Genomic DNA, 20942 nt, shown 5'->3' on the forward strand with positions numbered 1-20942 from the left:
AGCAGAGAGCCTCACTCTACGTACGTTAAGTCTCTGGCCCAGCCGAAGCTTCTCTCTGCCCGCTCTGGCCAGGAGGGGCGGGGCTAGGGACGGACCCTCGCACTTATAGGCCGAGGAGGGAGAGGGCGGGGCCTGCTCCCCCGTGATTGACGGAAGCCCTTCCCTTTCAGCCCGCGTGCCCGCCTTCCACGCGCCCGGAAGTTCCGCCTTCGGAAGAGGAAGTAGCGGCGCGCGAGAGAGCCAGCGGTGACCGGGGCAACGAGCGGTGACCGAGCGAGGGGAAGGTGGTGCCGGCGGGTCGCTGCCACTCCGCGCCAGAGTTGGCGGTTAGAGGCGGGGCCGGCAGCCCGGGACCGGAATCAGGTGCGGAGGAGCGGGCTGGCTGAGGCCGTGGGGGTCTGAGATCCTGGGACTCGACGGTAGCACGCGCGGGGACCGTGCGAGGAAGACTCTGGCCGCGCCTTGCCCTCTACTGTCCTTTCCTTCCTTCCTCTAATCTTTTTTTCTACGCCATACCCTTCCCAGACCCCCAGACCCTCGCTGAGCTCCAGGGCCGGGGGTCTGATCTGGACTCAGTGGGCTTCCTTTCTCCCATCGGATCACCACCTAGCACCCCCTTCCCCCCATCCCCGGGCCTACACCCCCTCGCTGTGACATAACTTCTCAGGGACCTCCTCACGTCACCCTCAAAATCCGCACACCCTTAGAAACGTGTCCCCAAAGGTGGTGTAGATTTCACACTAGTATTTCCCAAAGTGGGTGATATGTTAAAGCTGTCCCTCGAAGTGGAGGGCGAAGTGGCGTCCCTGCCCAGCACATTTCCGTAAGGATGACGAGGAGGAGAAACAAGCGTTGGCCAGATTAAGAACACTAAGGGAGTAGTTGGAGCCCAGGCATCAGCATTAATCTATCTCTTTGCTCTGGCACCTGTGAATTTAGAATTGCTTGGATTCAACACCGCGATTCCAACCATGGGTTTGTCTGTATCTACCCCTGCTGTTGCAGTTCAGACCTCAGATGCTTCAGATCATCAGACAGCAGCCCCGCCTTCGGGATGCCCAATGCATGAAGGGAAAATGAAAGGTAATCTACCATTTGTCTAGGAAATAAAAACAAAGGAGAATTCTCAAAAGAATCCTCAGGAGGCAGTACAGCATGCTAGTGAGGCTCCTAGGCCTGGGAGTGAGGCGACCTGGGTTCACTCCTTAGGTTGTTACTTACAAGTATGTGACTGTAGACAAGTTACTTCTCTAAGTCTCCACCCATCATCTGTAAGCTGAGGATATAATAATGATATGTCACGGGGTTAGTGTGACGATGGAGATAGTGCATGAGAGTGTAGGAATTCTTCCATACATCAGCCCCCACCCCCCAAAGTTTGCCGTTGTCTACTTCAGCGGTTCTCCCCGCCTCACCCCGCAGGACACCTGGCAATGCCTGGAGGCATTTTTGCTTGTCATAACTGAGAGGAGAGGGTGCGTCTGATGAGTAGAAACCAGGAGTTCTGCTAAACATCCTACAATGCACAGTGAAGCCCTTAAAACAGAGGCCCCAAATGTCAAGAGTGCCCAGGCTGAGAAACGTTGGTCTAGATCTCGCTGTCTTTCTTTACCGAGACAGCTTTACTCCTCCATCCGTTGGAGTACTCTCTGTGTAAAACTAAGGCATTGCCGGGACTTCCCTGGCAGTCCAGTGGTTAAGACTTCACCTTCCAATGCAGGGGGTGCGGGTTCGATCCCTGGTCGGGGAGCTAAGATCCCACATGCCTCACGGCCAAAGAAACCAAAACATAGGGCTTCCCTGGTGGCGCAGTGGTTGAGAGTCCGCCTGCCGTTGCAGGGGACACGGGTTCGTGCCCCGGTCCGGGAAGATCCCACATGCCGCGGAGCAGCTGGGCCCGTGAGCCATGGCCGCTGAGCCTGCATGTCCAGAGCCTGTGCTCCGCAATGGGAGAGGCCACAGCAGTGAGAGGCCCGCGTACCGCAAAAAAAAAAAAAAAAAAAAAAAACCAAAACATAGAACAGAAGCAATATTGTAACAAATTCAATAAACACTTTAAAAATAGTCCACATCAAAAAAAAAGTCTTAAAAAAAAAGTCATTGCATGATGGACTTGCTGTTCATTTTTTAAGTGCAAAGGGGAGAATGGAAATGCTTTCATTTTTAATCGGTCCACCTTCCGCTTTAGATTGTCCATGTAAAAGTATGGCCTGAATTCACCTGACGTGTGACTTCTTGTTTCAAGGTGTGAGGGCAGGAAGCCGTGTTTCATGCTTGCCGAGTGCTGACACTCCCTTGTGTTATATCTGTTCATTCCCTCCGTCAGTCAGCAAGGATGTGCTCCCTGCCCACTCTGTGCCAGGCACCGATGGGTTTTGTGTGTTTGCTTTTGCACCGAGAGAACAGCAGTGTCCGAAACAGACAAAAATCCTTTGCCCAGTGGAGTTTCCATTCTCATCCTCATAATCCTGCATGGTAGGTTTTCCCCGTTTTATAGTTAAGGAAACTTACAAGTCACACAGCTAGTAAATGGCAAAGCCAGCGAAAATTCTGGGACCTTGGATAAGGACCAGTCCGGTGCTCTTCTGGGGTTTCTTCATAGAGGAGAGAATGGAGGCAGACCTGGGCTTACCAGGTGTGTGCCTGCTCTGAGCGTCCCCGGGACATCCCAGAGCCCTGTGCACGGTCTGATCTCATTTGCTGTGTATCCAGGAGAGCCGTCAGCTGACTTTGCACTAGGGAAGAATGGGGGTATCTGTAGGAGATCGAAGGGGCTAGTGCTTATATAATATGAAAAACGTAAACAGGATTTTCTCTCCAACACCCAGCTGGGACCAGCGACCCAGAGAAGATGGGCACTTGGAATGGTGGTGAAGAGAGGAGATAGAACAAGTCTCCCTCTACCCCTCAGTAGACAGCTGTACAGGGTCCTAGGGAGTGAGGGTCTGGGAGGAGAAGCAGAGGAAGGGAACTGAAAGGAAACTCATCTTTTTTCGTGTAGCGCACCCAGCATTCAGTGTATTCCTGGTGCTAACTGCTGCTGCTTAAGATAAGGGTTCCTTTACACAAGGACTGTCTTCCTGGACCGTAGCTCTCCCAGTGCCTGCCCCCCACCTCCTGAGTCTACACTGCCTTCTGGGTCCGCACACTTGCTTCCAGCAGCACCCAGGATCCTTGGGCGCTCACTACCCTGCCTGCCGCTGTTCCTGCAGGTGCAGACCTTTCCTCTTAAGTGGCATCTGGATCCTACGTGGATTGTGGAACGTTTTCTTTAATGTGTGTCCTTGCTTGATAAACTTGCTATCTACTGACGGGGAATAGAACCCCGGCCAAGTGGTAATTTTCTGTGCCCTGTTTTAGCCCTGGAGCAAAGCGCAAGCGGAGTGGCATTCCGACTTGCCTCCAGTCGCCTTTCTGAAGGCTCCTTTGCTCATTTTTTATCTCCTGTCCCCAGTCCCTGAGAGGAGGCATCAGTAATGAAAGCCTGGCCTCCTGTGTCCTGGCTGGGGTTGGATCTTGTCTGGAATTTGGGAACAGAAAGTCAGGGAGACCCAGTCACATGTGGCCCCGGCCCCACGGAGGTTCCTCTGTAGCAGCTCACAGCAGCTACCTTCCACCCCTCACTAAAACCCTGGTGTGGGCAGTAGCTTCTCTTGCAAATGCTGAGGCTTTGGGGTTTATTTTGACCAGGGGAATGACACAGTAAGCCAGTGGGTACCCGTTTCTCTTTCAAGGGGAAAGTAAATTTCTCGAACCTTTTGCTGGTCTTTAGGGTGTTAGAATGTTGACTAGCTTAACTCTTGGCAGCTGTGAACAGTAGAAACCTGGCTTTGCCTGTGCTGGTGGGTCACTGGTCAGACATCCAGCTCTTCAGGGCCCAGGATGAGAGAGACAGATGTCCTGCCTTTGTGGTGGCACTGTTTTTACCCTGCATCTCTTTCAGGCTCTGCAGTGAGTGCCGAGCCATCCGACCCAACCTGTGGGAGCAAAACGAGCTCTGTGCCTGCACACCAAGAACGCGCGTACGAGTACGTGCAGTGTCCGGTCACCGGCGCGATGGCTGAGAATAAGGAGAACCTAGATCCTTCTAACCTGGTAATCTGCGCCCGGCCCCTCTTCCTGAAGTTTTTATGCAGAGATGCTTTTACAGACTCCAAGATAAACTGCTAGGATTGATTCTTCTGTCCTTTTAAAACAAAGAAGTCTGATATTCCATCCACAGTGAAAATCTAGAATGTGTCACTTAGTTTCAGAGAGCACCTGAGAAAGCAAAGGGCCATCCCGAAGCCCCCGAGTGGGCTGACCGGGGATAAGTCAGGCCAGAGGACACTGCCTTTGGGGATAGAGTTGTTAGGAGGGCAGGAAATTCAGTTAGGAGCACAGCTAGAATTCGGAGAGGTGTTTGTGGTCTGGGGAAACCTCGTAGGCAAGCTGCAAGATTGGGGCGCCTCTTAAGGCACACCTGGGTGCCAGCCTGTACGGCAGTGACTAGGGTGGTGCGGTGTCACGTGGCAGCCAGCAGCGGAATGCCATCGAGAAAGCAGTGGTATTCTGCTATCTGTCTATCTATAATACACACATACACACACACGTGTATATACATAGCCCCACCTTCTCTTTTGCAGGAATTTGTAGCAGTGCCTGCCCATCATGGTATTAGTTTTTACTTTTTAATCCTTGAGAAGAAAGAGACTAAATTTTTAACTACAGCGTGCAGTTACCATTTATGAGAACTCAAAACAACAAGGAAAAACAGCCAAATGACCTGAGAGGTCTGAAACTTTGATGTCGCTGGTTTAATAGGGAACTTGTGCTGTGTTTGTGATTCCTTGCTTTCTAGGAAGTAGTTAATTATATTGTTTCAACTTTATATCTCTAACCTTTTTTTTTAAAAACCCACTTATTTTATTTAGATGCCACCACCTAATCAGACGCCGGCCCCCGATCAGCCGTTTGCGCTATCTACTGTGAGACAGGAGTCGTCTATTCCGAGGGCAGATTCAGATAAAAAGTGGGTTTATCCTTCCGAACAGATGTTCTGGAATGCGATGTTAAGGAAAGGGTGAGTGAGTGAGCACATTACTGAGGGTGTAAATTTGCTCGTGAATCTAACCCCTTTCACATTTAATTCTTAGATGAATTAAATGTGAAAGAGGTTTTTAATCCCCCAGACGTACAGTAAATGTTTATAATAATCAACTGATTTTTCAGACTCATCAGAATATAAGTACAAGGCCAATGTGTTAGGATTCTCCAGAGAAACAGAACTAACAGGATGTGTATGTCTTTCTGTACGTATAGAGAGATTTGTGATAAGGAACTGGCTCACAGTTATGAAGGCTGAGAAGTGCCACAATCTGCTGGGCAGGCTGGAGACGCGGGAGAGCCGATGTTTCGGTTCAAGTCCTAAGGCAGGAAAAGAAACCGATGTCCCTGCTGGAAAGCAGGCAGGCAGAAGGAATTCCCTTTTACTGGCAGAGGCTCAGCCTTTTTGTTCTGTTTCAGCCTTCAGCTATTAGATCTGGGCACTCTCTGCCCATTTAAATGTTAATCTCATCATAAAATTAACCCATCGTAGCCAGTAATAGTTTAAAAAAAAAAAGGTAACACTTCTATATAAAATACTTGGGAAAGGTAGGGAATCCGTGATGCTCATTGAAAAAGTGTCACCTTAAAAATAGATGGATCCTTGATATTTGGGTAAATCTGATTTTTGGTGACTCAATGAAATGAATACACGGCATTCTCAGTAATATTTGTCAAGTTTTACCAAAATGTTCTTTCCTAGGTGGACATGGAAGGATGAGGATATTAGTCAGAAAGACATGTATAATATCATTAGAATTCACAACCAGAACAACGAGCAGGCCTGGAAGGAAATTTTGAAGTGGGAAGCCCTTCACGCTGCGTAAGTCTGTTTGAAGTCTTAAAAAAACATCCTTCCAGCATCTTCCTAACGTCATTGCCACTTTCTATGAAAAGAAACAGAGAAGCATTTTATTCAAACGATGTGCTATTCTGATAAAACATTTTAGGTAGTAGGCCTGTTCCAGACCACCCCGCTCAGCCACGTGAAATGGCAACTATTTACTTTTGCTCGTGGGTTTGGTGAGTCCCAAGTACAGACAGGACAGAGCAGGGATGGCTCGTCTCTGCTCCCTGATGCATGGGGTCCCGGCCGCCAAGACTCAGCGGTCAGCGGTGGCTTTGACAGCCGTGGGCTGCAATCCTCTGGTGGGTGATGCCAGCTGTCGGCCAGGACACTTGCCCATGGCCTCTAAATGTGGCCGCTTTGGCTTCTTCACACCATGGTGGCTGGGTTCCCAGAGCTAGAGTTCCAGAAAGCGGCAGGGAAGCTGCCTCTCCTTTGATGACCGCCTGCCCAGATTCAAGGGGAGGGGCCGTAGACCCCAGCTCTCAACAGGAGTGTCGCAGTCCACTGCAAGCAGAGCATGGGGGTTGGGAGATTCTAAAATGCTCTCTGCCCGAAGGGCGCTGGGAAAAACAGTTTTGTTTGTTCACTCAGCAGCGTTTATTGAATCCCCATTAGGAGCACACATCAAGAGGCATCTCTGCACATGGTCCTTTTTCTCAGGGAGACTAGCCAAATGCAGCTGTGAGTTAGTGGCGACGGGCCATCGGTCTGTTCAGAGCCGCGGTCCTCGTGCTTTAGCTGCATCAGCATCACCTGAGGGTTTGTTAAAATACCGAGCGCTGGGCCTCACCCCTAGGGTTTGTGATTCAGTCAGTCTGGGGTGAGGCCCAAACTTAGCTTTTCCAGAATAATGGCGGTTTGAGGGCTCCCCCTGGAGAAGCGTGGGGCGGGGGGTGGAGTCTCCACGGAGCCAGATTTTATCATGGTCGGTGGCTAATATTTTTAATTCATGGCAAAATGCGAGTGATTCATTTCTTGGGTAAAATCCACTGAATGAGTTTTAATGTGCTCTGTTTGTGTTTTCATGCTTGGACTCTGAAGTTCATTAGTCACTCCCTGGGTGTCACTTGGCCACACTCCCCGTCTCAGTTCCCCGGGACGGGCAGGCGTCATCCTCCTGGCTGGCTCGTGATGGGGGCTCCGAACGTCTGCAGCGATTTGTGCTGAAAGTGTGCTGTCGTTAAAGCCGAGAAGGGAAGGAGCTCGGCTAGTCCTCGCCTGGGGGCCCGTCACACTCGGGGTGCTTTGCTGCCTCCCAGTTCATTAGAGAGACCCGTCCAGGCCGAAGCCTGTCTCAACAATGACAGCAGCTGCCAAGACAGGTGGCCTCCGGGAGTTCCCACTCCCCCCACAGGGGACACTGCTGTGTGCCTCGTGCTAGGCCGACCGTGAGCCTCCCAGTGCCAGGGCGTGGGCCGGTGGGCACCTAGGACGTCCAAGCCCAGGGTCTTCCCAGAGACTGAGTGGATTGTCTAGGCAGGACCGTGCCCTCCGTCAGCTTGTATGCAGTTACTTAAAGAGATGGTCCAGCACTGATCACATTAGTTCCTAGGGAATCAGCCAGCATTTTTCTTTCTTCATGAAGGCTGTTCATTGGTTTCAAATGAGAGAAGAGTATAGGATTTTCGGATATTCGTCTGAAAAAACCCCAGCTGCTCTTCGTGAAAGCGAAGCGTGACGCCCGAGGCCTCACGCTTTTCTTCCCGAGCGTGTATCCCCGCCCCACGTGGAAAGGCCCTGTTTCCCTACCCCTGCCGAGAGCAGGTCAGATGTATGGAGGGAAAGGCGGGGGCAGTGAAACGTACTTGGTCCAGAGGGAAAGCAGAGTTTTTAACGAACAGGGATATTTCTCTGAATTTTTTCGAAGTTACCTTTCTCTGTAAATGTGATACTATGTGAAACGCCTACAGAAAAATGTGTATTATTGAGAAACTGCAACACCCTATTTTTCAAGGGAAAGAAAATATTTTAATAGACTTTTCTTCCTTGGGGGTTTCTAGGGAGTGTCCTTGTGGTCCATCACTGGTCCGGTTTGGAGGGAAAGCGAAGGAGTATTCACCAAGGGCGAGAATTCGTTCCTGGATGGGGTGAGTGTCAGTGCAGAAACGTTCTTTTCTGTTCCTCAGGTCAGGGTCTGCTTTCTCTTGGCACCAGAACCAGATAGTGGAAGAACTGCGGTGCCAACTTCCAAAACGTCCTCAGCGTCCAGCTGTAGCCCTGCGCTCCCGCAAGGCGGCCCCTGGCGGGCAGATTGCTTAGGGTGCCGCGGGTTGCTGCCTGTCTCACTCTTACAGGACTGAACCAGGTCATCTTCTGTGTCCTCGCAGCTGTCCCCTCTCTCCTCCCGCGCTCCATCTCTGTCCACCTGTGCCGTCAGCGCTCCTGTCGTGGTCGGATTCGCCGCTCACACCCGCATTTCTGCAGGACCTCAGCTGACCTCCCAGGCCTGGGCGTCTTTCCCGCCGTTGATCTTATTCCCTTGTAGCAGATAAGCTGTCCTCTGATCGGGGCTCCTCCAGCTCTCCAGCCCCACCTGCCTTCAGCACTGTGGACTGTTCTGACCTCCGAGTCTCACCTCCCCTTAGACGTGGACTCCGAGAGCAGGCCTCCCCACGAGCGGCCTCACCGCCTTGCTCACCGCCTAAACCCGAGCTGAACACCCCACCCGCGTTTTAACCCCCGCCGGCATGTTTTCATTGCAGGTACGAGCTGCCTTTTGACAGGCACGACTGGATCGTCAACCGCTGCGGGACAGAAGTCAGATACGTCATTGACTACTACGATGGTGGCGAGGTCAACCACGACTACCAGTTCACCATCTTGGACGTCCGGCCGGCTCTGGACTCGCTCTCGGCCGTGTGGGACCGGATGAAGGTCTCTTGGTGGCGCTGGACTTCCTAACCACTGCTTCGTCACACATGGCAATATATAAACTGCTTGTTTTTCTGAGCAATACATTAAACTACTTTCCCCAAACTGAATTGCACTCCTGATATAATGGCAATGTCAAGGGGGTCATCACACCTTACATGTCACTTAGCAAAGGGCGCTCTGCACGTGCTCGTCTGAGCTCCGTTTCCACCTTGCAGTTGATAGTGCATCATTTTAAGTTTTCTTCCCATTTAGAGAAGTGGGAAGCACTCCCTTAGTTTTTCCTTTAACTGTAGTATTGCCTGTGTATTTAATCTAGAAAAGTCTGAACAACCTCCGAGAAAGACCTTTGCTTGAAATATGAAGAGAGCTGCTTTTTTCCTCCCTGTTTTCTCTTAAATACTGACACGTAGATCTGAAAGCCCATGGGATGCTCAGGAGCTCTGACCTGGTCCAGTGTTTCAATTAAAAGTGTTCTGTTATGCTTTTTAAAAAGTTACCAACATTTCTAAAGTCCCTGCACTATAGTAGTGACCTGTGAAGGAAATGCAGTCACACACTGGAAATGCACTCGGCCAAACTGAAGTGTGTCTTGGCTCTACAAATTTTTGCTTATGTGAATTTTTCACACTGGACCTTGATCTAGAATAATTTCAGCTCCCCCATGACTTGATGATGCACGTGCATTGGAGTGTGTGTTTTAAATTTTTAAATTTTTTTTTTTTTTTTTTTTTTTTTTTTTTTTGCGGTACGCGGGCCTCTCACTGTTGCGGCCTCTCCCGTTGCGGAGCACAGGCTCCGGACGCGCAGGCTCAGCGGCCATGGCTGACGGGCCCAGCAGCTCCGCGGCATGTGGGATCTTCCCAGACCGGGGCACGAACCCGTGTCCCCTGCATCGGCAGGCGGACTCTCAACCGCTGCGCCACCAGGGAGGCCCTAATTTTTAAATATTTTTGGTTTAATTCCCATTGTTCTGATATGTAACTCTGCCGCCCCCCCCGCCGCCGCCCCCCGCAAGCAGGCCTCATTCTACTGGCATTTGACAGCTTAATCCCACCCTTGAGTCCCATTCCTTCCCCTGCCTGAAGCCTTTCTCTGCTTGGCCTCATCTGAACCATGAAGGTCTGGCTGAAGTCACAGTGCTAGGGACAGTCCCACTCTAAAACACAATTATATTTTGTCCATTGTTGTCAGAATTCACAAGGAGAATATTTTTCCCAGATGTAGAATGGTTGCATCGACTCACTGTCTCCGTCACATGTTTTTTAAGGGAGCTCTAAGTTTGCCATTGAAATTCTTTAGACCAGTAATCCATACACTGGTTGTTCAACTTATAGCAGCATGTTACAGATGACTGGGGGTTGTTGTTTTGGGGGTTTTTCTTAAGTGTTAATAATATTAACTCATTTGTCCTGAGTACTGTAGTGTTAAATTAGTAGATGGACTTAGCAGTCTGGAGTGATTCATTTGGTATGAATTTCATTTGTTGTGTCTGTTTTGTGTGGAGTTTTAAAAATCCAACAACCCTAAACTCTTCTACATTTCAAAATACTTGTGTATTTGCAAAGAAAATAAAGCTGATAGTTAACAGGTTTTGAAAATCTTTTAAGAGTAACTTTACACTTATTTCGTCAGACAGATGAAATATTTCTAATCTGAGGAAAATAATTACTGTTGGCATGTGTTTAGGTCCTAAGTGTCATTGAGTAAGTATAGGTTAAGGCATTATTATGAGAAACCACGTGTTGTAACTAGAAACTGAAAATTGAGCCGCGGGCAGGGAATCACCCCTTCTACCGGGTTCTAGTATTTCTTGAGAAAAACCACCTCTAAAGTAAACCGTCAGGTGGACCCGATGACAAGATCACGTTTGTACACCATTCCTCCACTCCGAGAGAAGACTAGAACCCTGGATATAAGAGCTGCTTGGTGTCCAAATTATACTTGATTGTATCCAGGGATCAATACTTCTCTGCTCTGATGGGAGATTTCATTTATAACTTGAAATCAGTTTGGATATTCTCCAGGGTTTTAAACTAAGTCTTTAGTCGTAGACTCTTCAGAATCAGAACAAACTACTGCATCTAAGGCTAAGGATTAGCAAACGAGGTGAGGGTTTAAACTGGGGCTGCAGATTAAATTGCAGCAGTATGCCTAGTGGATAAAGAAAACGTGAGGGAGAGAGAGGGAGATGACTCTTATTCCGCCATAATAAGGAATAAAATCTTGCCATTTGCAACAGCATGGCAGGACCTGGAGAGCGCTATGCCACGTGGAATATGTCAGACCCAGAAAGACAAATACCATATGATCTACCTTACACGCGGAATCCAAAACAGCCACCAGCACCCAAAAACCAGCGCTCGTAGATAGGACGTTGACAATGATGTTGGTGCTTGCCCGAGTGCGGGGCAAACCTCCAGTTATAAAGCAAATAAGTACAAAGTGCAGCGTGGTGACTATAGTTAATAAAACCGTAGTGCACGTTTGCAAGTTGCTAAGAGAGTAGATATTAAAGTCACCACAAGAAAGGAAAAGAAAATTTCTAAGGTGACAGGTGTTAACGCCTTGTGATGATCATTTTACAACGTATACAAATATCGAACCATCATGTTGTACGCCTGAAATTATATGGCAGTATACGGCAATTATACCACAATTTTAGAAAAAGAAAAAAAGAATGAGTGTCCTGGAGGCAGACGGCTGGCTTAGAGCCCTTCACTCATCTCAGTATCTCTGGGCCTCAGCTTTCTTGGCCATAAAAAGAATTAATAGAACTGACTTTTTTGTTTTCGTTTTGCGGTACGCGGGCCTCTCACTGCTGTGGCCTCTCCCGTCGCGGAGCACAGGCTCCGGACGCGCGGGCTCAGCGGCCATGGCTCACGGGCCCAGCCGCTCTGCGGCATGTGGGATCTTCCCGGACCGGGGCACGAACCCGCGTCCCCTGCATCGGCAGGCGGACTCTCAACCACTGCGCCACCAGGGAAGCCCGAACTGACTGTTTTTGTTTGTTCACATGGCTATTACAAATACCATCAGCTGGGTGGCTTATAAACAATAGAAATTCATTTCTTACCATTCTGGAGGCTGGAAAGTCCAAGATCAAGGCACTGGTAGATTCGGTGTCCGGTAAGGAGGGCCGGCTTCCTGGGTCAGGGACGGCGTCTTCTTGTTTTGTTCACGTGATGGAAGGGCGAGAGAGATGGCTGAAGTCTCCTTTATAGGGCATTAATCCCATTCCTGCGGGCCCCTCCCTCACGACCTAATCACCTCCCAAACCACCTGAAAGCGCTTAGAGCCTGCAGCGGGGAAAGGCTTAATGAATGTCAGCCATCGCCTCATCATCACCAAGGAGGAAAAGGCATGGATAGGAAGAAAAGAAGGACTGAGAAATAATACCCACCCTCTGACTTCTCCCAGGAAGAATCTGTCTAGAGGGCGGACGGCAGGGCCTCCTCCTGATTTGGAGGATTAGCAGGTACTCAGGTCCTTGCTCTAAGCGAGCTCATGTTATTCAAAATCGCTAAAGGGAAAAGACAGGTAGCAGTCTTTGACCTTCTAAAGAATATAAACACAACAGGGTGACATTTGGTTTACTTAATATGCCAGATCCACTCGACAAAAATAAAGATTATAATTAGGCCCTTGTGCTTCGTAATTTGAAATCTAGCTCATTGTGTCCTCAGGATCACAAAGGTATCCCCTCCATGGAAACAATATGTATCCAGATTCAAAATGGATTTACAGCGTTATGTTTACTGCAAGTGAAATGTACCAAAGATCATTTCAAAAGCAACGTATTCCTCCTTAAGGTAAAATTTTCAAAATTACCTAATTTCTTAGATATATAGTATATTAAAGCAACGTATCTCAGTTATCCACCCACCACCCCAATAACAGAAGTAACACATTTTATTGCTGCAATGGAGGAGAAGCCATAGTATCTTAAATAAAATTCTCGGCCATTTGTATATGTGGAAAACATCTAACTTCATGCTTCTGTACTCTACCTCTTGCTTTGAAGAGAAAGCTGACAGCACTTTCTGCCAGGTTTTTAACACACATCACATGGCAAGCATTCCACTGTTTTGTGAAATCATAGCAGGTACTGGAAATTAAAGTTTCTAAGACAAGTTTCTTCTTGGGGAGCCTATATCTATTTGGGGGATGAGGCTTACATTTATAATTAGCTTTTACTTAATGCTTTAACATATACATTGTCACATGTGACAGGGGCTGCAGAAACTATTCATGTTGAGTGGTATAACCTAGGAATTGTGAGAAGAGAGACCATTTCACAGTAACAGTGGAGTGGAGTCCTGATGGATGATTAAAGGTTATTATTTTGGAGCTCTGTGCAGAATCGTCTTTTATACACATTGCTATTCCTTCTACATTTAGGATCAGTTAGTGTGATGAGTTCCTGTGGCTCTTCAGTGGCTGGGTATGGAATGTTATCAGGATGCTTTTGGCTGCAAGGAAGAGAATCTCTGCTGGGACTCACCACCATAAGTGCAAGATTGGGCATGTGCCTGGTCGATTTCATCTCTCCCGATGACTTCCTTGCAAGCTCAATTTCAACCTCATCTCAATTGGCTGATTTCTTTCATCATCATCAGATGGCTTCTAGTTGCTGTCTGAGCTTTCCGAGCCTTATTTATGGCCAGTGGATATGAGGCGGGGTGGGAGGGGGAAGTCTCCCACAGCCAATGGAAAATAAGTTTTCTCTTTAATCAATGTGGGCCAGTTTGGCATTAGGCCCGTGTCCTCACACCCCTCACCTTTTACATTCCCAGGAGAGTGCCTCATGCTTAGATTAACCCAGACGGATCATTTGGAGAAAACTGCAGTGCCCACTAGAGAATTATATCACTAATGAATTTTAAAATCCCATCCTTAGTTGTCATTTCATTGAAGTATTTTTTCCTTCACTCTCTTAGGTTGGCATTTCAAATCTGGAGATGGTGGCTAGTGGAATGGAAGAAGATGGTATTGGGCGTCTTCATTTCTAGACTGATTCTCTGCATTGGCTAGGGGATTTTTTTTTTTTTTTTTTTTTTTTGGTGGTACTCGGGCCTCTCACTGTTGTGGGCTCTCCCGTTGCAGGGCACAGGCTCCGGACGCGCAGGCTCAGTGGCCACGGCTCACGGGCCTAGCCGCTCCGCTGCATGTGGGATCTTCCCGGACCGGGGCACGAACCCGTGTCCCCTGCATCGGCAGGCGGACTCTCAACCACTGCGCCACCAGGGAAGCCCTGGCTAGGGGATTTGAACAATCACTTTAGGTCTATAAGCCTCACTTTCCATAGATTTTCTTGAAGGTTCCTTTCTGACCAGAATTCTAGGTTTTATGTGGCCTATTTCTCTCACGTTCGATGGACTGAGTTATGCCATGTTTTATGCTGAAAAATTTTAAGCTCAGGGAAAATAATGTGGTTTGAAAACCTACTTCAAACTAGTTTTTACATAAAGTACATCAATGGATGCACTCTTCTTTTTTAACATCTTTATTGCAGTATAATTGCTTTACAATGGTGTGTTCGTTTCTGCTTTATAACAAAGTGAATCAGTTATACATATACATATGTTCCCATATCTCTTCCCTCTTGCGTCTCCCTCCCTATCCCACACCTCCCTAACCCACACCTCCCTATCCCACCCCTCTAGGTGGTCACAAAGCACGGAGCTGATCTCCCTGAGTGGAGGCACTCTTAAAAGACTACATTTCAGATAATTCCTGGTTAACCAGTGCTTTCCTTTTCCTCTATAAAATGTGCTGGCTTAGAAACAACCCAAAAGTCCATCAACTGATGACTGGACAGACAAATTGTCGTCCATCCATACAATGGAATCTTATTCAGCCATAAAAAGGAATGAAACACTGATATATGCTACCATGTGGATGAATCTTGAAAACATTATGCTAAGCAATACAAAGGGCCAAATATGGTATGATTCCATTTATAGAAATGTCCAGAATAGGTAAATCTATAGAGGCAGAAAGTAGATTAGTGGTTGCCACAGTTAGGGTGAGAGAGGAACGGGTGTAGGGTTTTCTCTCAGGGGTGATGGAAATGTTCTAAAATTGATGGTTGCACAGCTCTGTGACTAGATTGGAAACCACTGAATTGTACACTTTAAACGTGTGAAGTGTCTGGTATATCCTTATAGCTCAATAAATGCACTTGAAAGAAAGGAAAACAATGTGCTGGCTGATTCCTACAGCTAACAGATGCCGCTCTGCTGCTAGTAACTGAGCAGTCAGTCTACCAAGAGTCAGTAACTTAATTATCTTAATTAAGCAAAACAAAAGACAATGCATAAACCAAGTCTGTACATACTAAGGCGTGATTAAGAATGGTTTAAAGGAGAATCACTAAAACTACTGCCATGAAACTGGAAAGGTTTGGGGACATACTGTAAACATCCAGAAGAATTCTTTGCTCACTGCTTCGCAGTGGTTTCTACACTTTGCTGCAAGGAAACTGGAAGTGGGATGTTAGACGATGGCCGTGGATGAGCTAAGAAGGGGGAGGCGGGCTGCTGGCCCTCCTGCATCCAGAGAAAGAAACAGCCTCGGCTCCACGTTGGAAGCTTAGCAAATGGTGTCCGTTTATGTGCTTTCAGTTAAAACGTAAGGCAAACTCATTTTATGATTTCCTGTTTCATCTGACTTAAAAAAATATGTGACCACCTAGAGGGGTGGGATAGGGAGGGTGGGAGGGAGGGAGACGCAAGAGGGAAGAGATATGGGAACATATGTATATGTATAACTGAGTCACTTTGTTATAAAGCAGAAACTAACACACCATTGTAAAGCAATTATACTGCAATAAAGATGTTTAAAAAATATGATTCGATACTGTTCAGACAAAGTTTTGCATTAGGGCAGCATTTTGGATCTTGCTGCCTTTCCCCACTCCACCTCTCCCCATTCTGTGGTTTCCCCAGCTAGATGCCCTACCGCTAGGGCCCAGCAATCTGCATTTTAACAAGCCCACGAGATGCTGCTGTTGCTGACCCCGGGGCCAGGGTTCGAGCTTCCCGTTCCTCCTGCATCCTTCAAATCCTCTGCACTTCCACACGCCCCATCTTTGCGATGCATTTACAACTGCCATGTATTTACACAGCCGTGGGTCAAAGTTCCAAGTAGGAAATGTGAAAGCAAATGTCACATGCAAATGTCACTTGTCCAATGTGGCTTATTCCCAAGTCGTCCTTGAAGTCCTCCCGCTCCCCTCAGTTCTAAATGTTGCAGAATTCCACCTTTCTCTCTCTCTTTTTTTTTTTGCGGTACGCGGGCCCCTCACTGTTGTAGCCTCTCCCGTTGCGGAGCACAGGCTCCAGACGCGCAGGCTCAGCGGCCATGGCTCACGGGCCCAGCCGCTCCACGGCATGTGGGATCCTCCCGGACCGGGGCACGAACCCGTGTCCCCCTGCATCGGCAGGCGGACTCTCAACCACTGCGCCACCAGGGAAGCCCTGTCTTGTTTGAATAACGAAAACCTTTCCTTTGAAAGTTCATCTCACATCGCTTTGGTAGGTGATGATGGGGGCGGGGGGAAGGTGACAATGGGGTGAAGACAGTGCCCACCCAACGGGAACACAGAAAACCCCTCTGATACTGGGTACTTCTTCTATGTGAATCGTGGTCTCAAAAGGCAAACGCTTTCCCGGTGGCCGCTCCCCTGAGCTGCAGAGGTGTTCTGGGTTGTCTCCGCTCCTTGAGCTTTGTTCACCATATTCGCTTGCAAGGGCGTAACAAAATGCCACAAACAGAGTGGTTTAAACACGAGAAATGTATTCCCTCCCAGTTCTGGAAGCTACAAGTAAGATCAAAATGTTGACAGAGCTGTGCCCCCTCCGAAGGTGCTAGAAGGTCTGTTCCGGGCCTCTCTCCCAGGTTCTGGCAGTTCTTGGCTTGTGACAGCAGAACTCCAGTCTTCACAAGGCGTTCTCCCTGGGTATGTGTCTGTCTCTGCGTCCAAACTTCCCCCTTTTTATTAGGGCAACAGTCATGCTAGATTAGGGCCCACCCTAATGACCTCATCTTAAGTTGATCATCTGCAAAGACCCTCTTTCCAAATAAGGTCACTCACAGGTACAGGGGGTTAGGACTTCAATATCTTTTCGGTGGTGGACACAATTCAACTCGTAACATTCATGTTTGCAGAATGGCTGTGAAAAACCTCACCGGGGTCAGGCCAGCTTGTCCCTCTGGCGTCTGAGCTCTGTCACTGCTGAACTGCTTCTTTGTTTGCACATTTTGCTCGGCAGCGACATTGCAAACCAGCACTGCCTTGGTCCCTAGCAAGTCTTTGCCCTCTGCCAAGCTCAGCTGTGCTCATGGCCACAATGGTATCCGCCCTTCCAGATGGGATAAGCGGCTGGTGGCGGCCAGCTCACCTCCTGTGAAGCAACAGGAAGGAAAACCAACCAGGCGACTCATCTGCCCTCAGGTGCCCCTCATGACTGAGTTTCCCAAGCAGATTCTGGACCCAGATCCTTGGTCTTTGACCAAGTAAAGTGATTTTACTTTAAGAAGACTCTGACCACTGAGTTGCCATGTTTCTTTCCTGCATGAATAAGCGTGTTTCTAATTCCTTCTCTAATTCATTTTACCCTTGTGAAGACCACTCAGAATCCCAGACTTGGCATAAAGATGGTTTTAAGCCGAAGACATTTGAGATTCAACAGATGCAGAAAAAAGCCTTCCTGAGCTTCCCTTATCTGACTAAAAGCAACTTCTGGGAAATGAAGCTACCATAAATCCCCTCTCTGGGGGAGTTTTATGGTCCTCATGGAGACAGACTGATCATACCTGTATAGACAACCATTATCAAAAGTCTGCTCTCCTAAAAACCCGTTTGTTTTTCTTAAATAAACCTATTTGTTTTTCCCTTAGAAGCTGTTTCTCCCCACTCCCTTTTCCCTGCTAGGTTAGGTCTGTAAACGTTTAACTATTTAAGGAGCCAGATGATTCTTTTGTTGGTTCCTGTATGCATATGAAATAAACCCTTTGCTCCTGTTAAAGTGTCTTTTGTTTAACTGGTGATTCAACACCTACACCCTCTAAGCAAACGTAGGCATCTTCTTTGTAAGGAAACAAGAAACAGCTTTGCTCCCCCTAGTGGACAGCGGAAGGTTCGGTCCAAACAGCAGGTCCGCACACTTGGATGGCCCGCCACCAAATCCTGGTTCTGCTACCTTCCAGCTATGCGACCTTGGGCAACCCATTTGAGTCTTTTGTGCCCCCTGGAAAATGAGGATAGTCATGGTTCCCGTCTACCGCTTGTGGGGGATGAAATGAGTTAATATGAGTGAAACTTAGACCAGAGCAGGTGTCGTTAATAAACGTTAGCTCATCGTACCTGCATTTCGCAGCAGAGGGCCCCAATTTATTTTTTTCTAAAGTGATCTCACATGGGACACCAATTATACTGCCAGTTGTTGAATACGTGTTGTATGGCTGCCGCAACTCTAGGTATTTTCTCACTTAACCCTCAGAACAATCCTGGGAGTTGGGTGTTATTATGCTTCGACTACTCTGAGAAAATGGACAATTAGCCACTTAAAGTAACTGGTACCCAGCTAATGAATGATAAAGCCGGGAGTCAAGCTGTGTTCTCTCTGACCCTGAAGCCCACACTTTGAAACGTCACTGTTTCTTCAATCATTCAATACTTATTGAGCACCAACCAGGAACCATGGAAATACACATGTGCTTCTCACGTTTACTATTAAAGTTTAAATCATAGGAGTGAAAAGGTGATGCATCACAGGCCGCCCGCCCGCCCTCTTTGTCCCCTGCAGTACAGAGCTGCAGCCATGTGTCTCTGTGGGGCAAAGCTGGTTAGGAGACAGTGTCTCCATCAGCTTCTCCCCAGACTGTCTCCTCCTTTCTTTTTTTTCTTTTCTTTTTTTTTTTTTTTTTTTTTTTGTGGTACGCGGGCCTCTCACTGTTGTGGCCTCTCCCGTTGCGGAGCACAGGCTCCGGACGCGCAGGCTCAGCGGCCATGGCTCACGGGCCCAGCCGCTCCGCGGCTCGTGGGATCCTCCCGGACCGGGGCCGAACCCGTGTCCCCTGCATCGGCAGGCGGACTCTCAACCACTGCGCCACCAGAGAAGCCCTCCTCCTTTCTTTAAAAACCTCTTTATCTGGAAAATAAAGTCCTACCTTTGTACTTGCCAGAAGGTGGACGGCCTTGTACGTTTTCTCCACTGCGTGGTAAACTGCTCGATCGTATTTATACGCATATACGTTCAGCCAACATTTATCAAACGCCAACTCTATGTCCGGTCTCCGCCCGGGCGTCCCCGGCGTCAGGGTCGGAGTGGGAACGACCTACAGATAAAAATGTACGGCCGTACCCATAATGCACAGCGGGGCTTGTTAACACGGTCACCTGCGCCAAATGCCAGATTAAGCGGCGATTCAGCGTGTTTGCGGGAGGGGAGGAGTCAGGCTGATTTTACAAGAAAATTAGCATTTGACTGAATAGGAAAAACAAGGAAGAGCACTGGAGGCCCCTGGGACAGAGGCAGGAAAGCGTGTCCTGTCCGTGGGAATGGGAGTTTTCTGCACGTGGCCAGAGGACGGGGACAGACGAGATGCAGACGGCAGATCGAGACCAGATGGTGGAGCGTTTTGACGTCATCATGAAGGATGTGGACCTTGTCCTATAGGCCAGAGGGAAAAGCTGGCCCTGATGTTTTTTAAGCAGGGACGCGCCTACGACAAAATGAGTCAACAAACCTGGGATCCCAGGGAGGCTGCAGGTGAGACTCCCTGGATGGAGAGGTGGGTAGGGGCTGGAGACCACGTGGCTCCACGTGGAAGTCGAGGCTGCAGTTGGTCGTTCAGGGCTGTTGAGGCACCGTGGGGCGTTCGATGTAGATGTCAAGCAGGCTGTTGGGGACCTAGTGGCTAGCAAGGCTGCAGATCAGGGTGGCCACACTTAGCAAATAGATGCTCAGTTCAACTGGAATGTCAGATAAACAGCAAATCCTTTTGCAATATTTGTGTGTCCCATGCAATATCTGGGACAACGAATCTTTTAAAAGTGTAAGTATATCCCAAATGGTACCTGAGATACACTAAATTAAGATTAGTCATTTATCTGACATTCCAGTTGAACTGGGCTTCCTGTATCTTATCTGGCGCCCCTACCTGAGAGGTACCGAGGTGGCGCGCTCTGGATCCTGGCCCCTTTCCCTACCATGCCAGGATGTGGAGCTTTTATTACTAAACCTGGGATGGCCCAGGCAGACTGGGATGAGTCTGAGTTGCTCACTCAAGGCTGAACAGATGTTGGTCAAATTGAATTGAGAGAAGTTTCTGACCCTTCTGAAACCTCTGGGGGCCTTCGGTTGGGGCTGGTGCTCTGTACACCGTGACGAACCGCAGACCACGCCAGGCCAGGGGTCCACACCCCAGAGACCACTGTCTGCAGCTCCACATCTTCACGACGTCATCCGCTGCCTTGACGGTGCCAATGAATTTCAACTTTATTGGAATTTTCCTGTGGTTTGGATTTTTTTTCTCGAGAAGAATATTTGCTACTGATTTAGTCCTGTTTTAAAATTCTGTCCGGTCGAGATGTTGTCCTGTTTTCATCTCTGTGTGACTCTTCCTCAGTCATTTCCTTTCTTCTCAGTTCACTTGAGTCCACCTCCTGCAGTTTGCTTATCAGAGCGACATACACCACAGGCCTGGACTCGGTCCTGACATCTCCTTAGATTTAATCCCAATGCTGTTTCTCTGTCAGGCAGATGTGTATTAAAATGTGCATAAGAAAAGAAGCAAGCTGGGCTTATTTAGAAATTTCTTCAATTTGCACAAACTCCATTGGTAGAAGAGATTTTTTTTTTCTATGAAAACCCACAACAAACGTACGTTAATAGCTTCTTAGATCAAGACAGGTCCCTGTTTGCCCATTCCTGCCATCATTCTGCCCCATTGGCAGAGACAGAAAGACGGTGACTGAGTATCAAAGATGCAGAGACATCTGTGGCACGTTGGAGCTTTTTTCTTTTCGATTTTTTTTTTTGTGGTACGCGGACCTCTCACCGTTGTGGCCTCTCCCGTTGCAGAGCACAGGCTCCGGACGCACAGGCTCACCGGCCATGGCTCACGG

The 20942-nt window shown here is 48.4% G+C and overlaps 1 protein-coding gene across 1 annotated transcript; it reads left to right on the forward strand.

The window, feature by feature from the left end:
- Positions 1-240: 240 nt before the first annotated feature.
- Positions 241-8905, forward strand: HCCS (holocytochrome c synthase). Its single transcript, XM_079727626.1, has 7 exons — positions 241-363; positions 940-1083; positions 3944-4095; positions 4914-5062; positions 5789-5908; positions 7936-8022; positions 8638-8905. Exons 2-7 carry the CDS (start codon positions 972-974, stop codon positions 8834-8836), a joined length of 819 nt encoding a protein of 272 aa, XP_079583752.1. The 5' UTR covers positions 241-363; positions 940-971; the 3' UTR covers positions 8837-8905.
- Positions 8906-20942: the final 12037 nt, after the last annotated feature.

The sequence above is a fragment of the Hyperoodon ampullatus genome (genome assembly GCF_949752795.1).
Source record: "Hyperoodon ampullatus genome assembly, chromosome: X".
Taxonomy (NCBI): domain Eukaryota; kingdom Metazoa; phylum Chordata; class Mammalia; order Artiodactyla; family Ziphiidae; genus Hyperoodon; species Hyperoodon ampullatus.